A 3,319-nucleotide genomic window follows, 5' to 3' on the forward strand; every position below is an offset into this window, starting at 1 on the left:
GACCACTCTATATGGCTTGTTTTCTAACACAGTTTACCTAAAGCCCACATCAACTACGCATGCTATTTCAAATCAGGAAAAAGATCAGGAAAACCCTAGTTAGGATAACTCTTGTTAATGATAAATATTAAGTTTTCAGTCCATGAGCTTTTGGGAAAAAAATTGTGTTTTGGATCTCACTTTTATGACACAAACAAATGATGAGAATTGGAAGTGGTACTTTATTCCTCATCCATGGTATACTGTGCCAGACTTTCATCGTACCCTGCATCTTGCATCAGCCATTTCAAGACTTCCAGTGTTTCATGGATGTTTTCTGATTGTGGATGCGACCTGTCATTTACAAGGAAAGTATGTATCCTGCTTTTCACACTTATCCAGCTACATCCTGGCGTCTTTTTCAACCTCATATCTTTCATCCCCGCTCTCACTCTTGCAACATCCTCCCACCTGCCAGATGCAGCATAGATGTTGGATAGAAGTATTCTATTCGCTGGATTTTCGGGCTCTAAGTAAAGAAGTCGTTCTGCAGCATGTTCTGCTAGTTCAACATTGCAATAAACTCTGCATGCAGCTAGCAATGCTCCCCATACGGTAGCATCAGGTTCCATAGGCATTTTTTGAATAAAGTCAAGTGCCTCATCCAGATGGCCAGCCCGGGATAGAAGGTCTACCATGCACGCATAGTGCTCCATCCTGGGTGTTATGCCATAATCTTTAGTCATAGCATTGAAGTACTTCCAGCCTTGATCCATCAAACCTGTATGGCTGCAGGCAGATAGCACGGAAACAAAAGTGACATAGGTTGGCTGCATACCTATCCGATCCATTTCAACAAATAGGTCAAGCATCTCCATACCCATCCCATGCAATCCATATCCAGTAATCATTGCATTCCATGAGACCACATTCTTGGGAGAGATTCTATCAAACACTTGTCGTGAAAGCTCTATGCTACCACATTTAGCATACATGTCTATCAGGGCACTTCCCACAAAAATGTCAGATTCAAATCCATTTTTTATTGCATAACCATGAAGTTCTTTCCCGTTCTCCAGAGATGCTAAGTGCGCAGCCGCTGGAAGTACACTGGCAATGGTTACAGGATCGACTTTCAATTTTATTTTCCGAAAAAGATTCAAAGCTTCATTATCATACCTATTCTTGACATACCCAGCAACCATTGCAGTCCAAGAAACCACATTTCTGTAAGGCATTTTGTCGAACACTTTGCGTGCAATATGTATAGCGCAGCATTTCGCATACATACCTATCAGGGCATTTGCTACAAGAACATCAAACACAAAACCGCTTCTAATAGCATGAGCATGAATCTCCTTACCCTTTGGCAACAAGGAAATGTTTGTACATGCAGCTATAATAGAAAGGATGGTGAGAACGTCAAGCTTTGCCCCGGCAAGATGCATTTGGGAAAAGAGTTGAAAGGCTTGAGTAGCGTCTTTACTCTGAGCATATCCTGAAATCATTGATGTCCACGAGATAACATCTTTGTCAACCATTCTCTCAAACACATGGCGCGCTACATCCATTCTTTTGCATTTGGCATACAGAAATATAAGAGCATTTCCTACAGAAAGGTTCGACTCAAACCCAGCTTTGAGAACATATTTGTGGATTTGCTTACCCTGTTGAATTGCTTCTAACTGAGTACAAGCAGGTAGAATGCTCAAAATAGTGACCAAATTTGGCTTCACACCATCCAACACCATGCGACCAAAAATTCTCAATGACTCATTTGTATGCCTATTCTTGGCACATCCTGCTATCATTGCATTCCACGAAGCCACATTTTTTCGAGAAATTTTACCGAACACTTGGCGCGCAATATCAATCCTTCCACATTGTATATACATGTTTATAAGTGAGGAGGCCACATAATCATTTGTATCCAGTCCATCTCTACTAATGCAGTCATGAATCTGTTTTCCTCTTTGCAGATTGGACAAAGCAGTACAAGCATTGAGAAGTAACGGATAGGTGAAAGAATCAGACTCCACGCCTGCCCACTTCATTTGATCGTGTAGATCAAGTGCCTCCTGATATAGCCCATTCTTGCCGTACCCTTTAATCATTTCAGTATACAAGTAGGTATTCGGACTGGGTATTTTGTCAAACAATTGGCGTGCATCTGACATGCTAGAACAGGACAAGTACATAGAAAGGAGTTTGGCATTTAAGCGTCGATCATGGCGGAGTGTGGCGGTGGGAATGGAGGCATGGAGTTGCTTGCCCATGGAGAGTGCATTCCTGAAGGCGCACTCCTCCGCCAGCTGGACATACACATTGGAGTGGAGTGGAATGCCTCTGTCCTGCATCCTATGCAGGATGCTCAATGCATCTTTTAATCGTCCTTCTCTGCAGAGTATACTGATATCTGCAGGAATTGCACAGCGCTTTTCTTTTCCTCTGCTTGATTTTCTCTCACCCTCAATAATACTGTTGTTATGGATAGTGAATATGCATTGGCACTGTAACGCCATACTCATAAAACTTGTCTCCCAGATTTCTAGATTTGTCTGGAATTTCTCAAATCGATGTTCAAGAGCTACCGACTAAATGAAAATCATATCAAAACTGTACAAGAGCCAAGAATTTTCAACCTATATGAAACAAACGAAACAATCAGCAGTGGAAACGGAATGGCATTTCATGTTGGAATGCATGGTTTATGAGGATATTCGTAATCGGTACAAACATAGTTTGAAGGTTGATAACATGCATCAGCTTTTTGAAGAAGATGGGATTAATCAGACAGCTAGCCTACTAGTTAAGATTAATAGCAGGAGTTTATGGAGAAATTAAAGTTAGATGACTTGGTCCCATAGACTGTTTAGTCTTGTGGACGTCATTAAAATCCTTCATTCATTCATTCAAAGGATAATCCCTCCGATTATTTCTTTTGTTTTCTAGATCTTTGCTGATCTTCCTTTTCTTATAGATTTTGATCAAGCGGGAGTAATAGATACTTATTTGTCAACTCCTCTTTAGATATTATGTTTCGCACTTCACATAATATGAATCACTTCTTTATTGAATTTGCATTTTAGCTTTTCACTTTATATCTACTTCTAAATAGTATTTTTATTTGTGAATGCATGTGCAATTAAGTAACATATTTTTATCATGTAATGTTTATATAAATTTAATCTTTGTTTTTTTAAGCTTATTTTCAATCTCTAAATTATTAAATTATTGTGACTCCATATAAACACCTTTTTAGATTTATTGCTTAAATTTTAGCAATATAAATTATTGTACATCTACCATCATCTCAAATTAATAGCATCACAAGAAGATT

The 3,319-nt window shown here is 39.3% G+C and overlaps 1 protein-coding gene across 1 annotated transcript; it reads right to left on the minus strand.

Annotated features, from left to right (window-relative positions):
* Positions 1-221: 221 nt before the first annotated feature.
* Positions 222-2,501, minus strand: LOC131066179 (pentatricopeptide repeat-containing protein DOT4, chloroplastic). Its single transcript, XM_058000879.2, has one exon. It carries the CDS (start codon positions 2,499-2,501, stop codon positions 222-224), a length of 2,280 nt encoding a protein of 759 aa, XP_057856862.2.
* Between the last annotated feature and the right edge of the window lie 818 nt (positions 2,502-3,319).

Source organism: Cryptomeria japonica, chromosome 1 (assembly GCF_030272615.1).
Source record: "Cryptomeria japonica chromosome 1, Sugi_1.0, whole genome shotgun sequence".
In the NCBI taxonomy this organism is placed as follows: domain Eukaryota; kingdom Viridiplantae; phylum Streptophyta; class Pinopsida; order Cupressales; family Cupressaceae; genus Cryptomeria; species Cryptomeria japonica.

Excerpts from the sequence above, each read along its gene's own strand:
- LOC131066179 (XM_058000879.2), bottom strand. The coding sequence starts at position 2,501 with ATGGCGTTACAGTGCCAATGCATATTCACTATCCATAACAACAGTATT.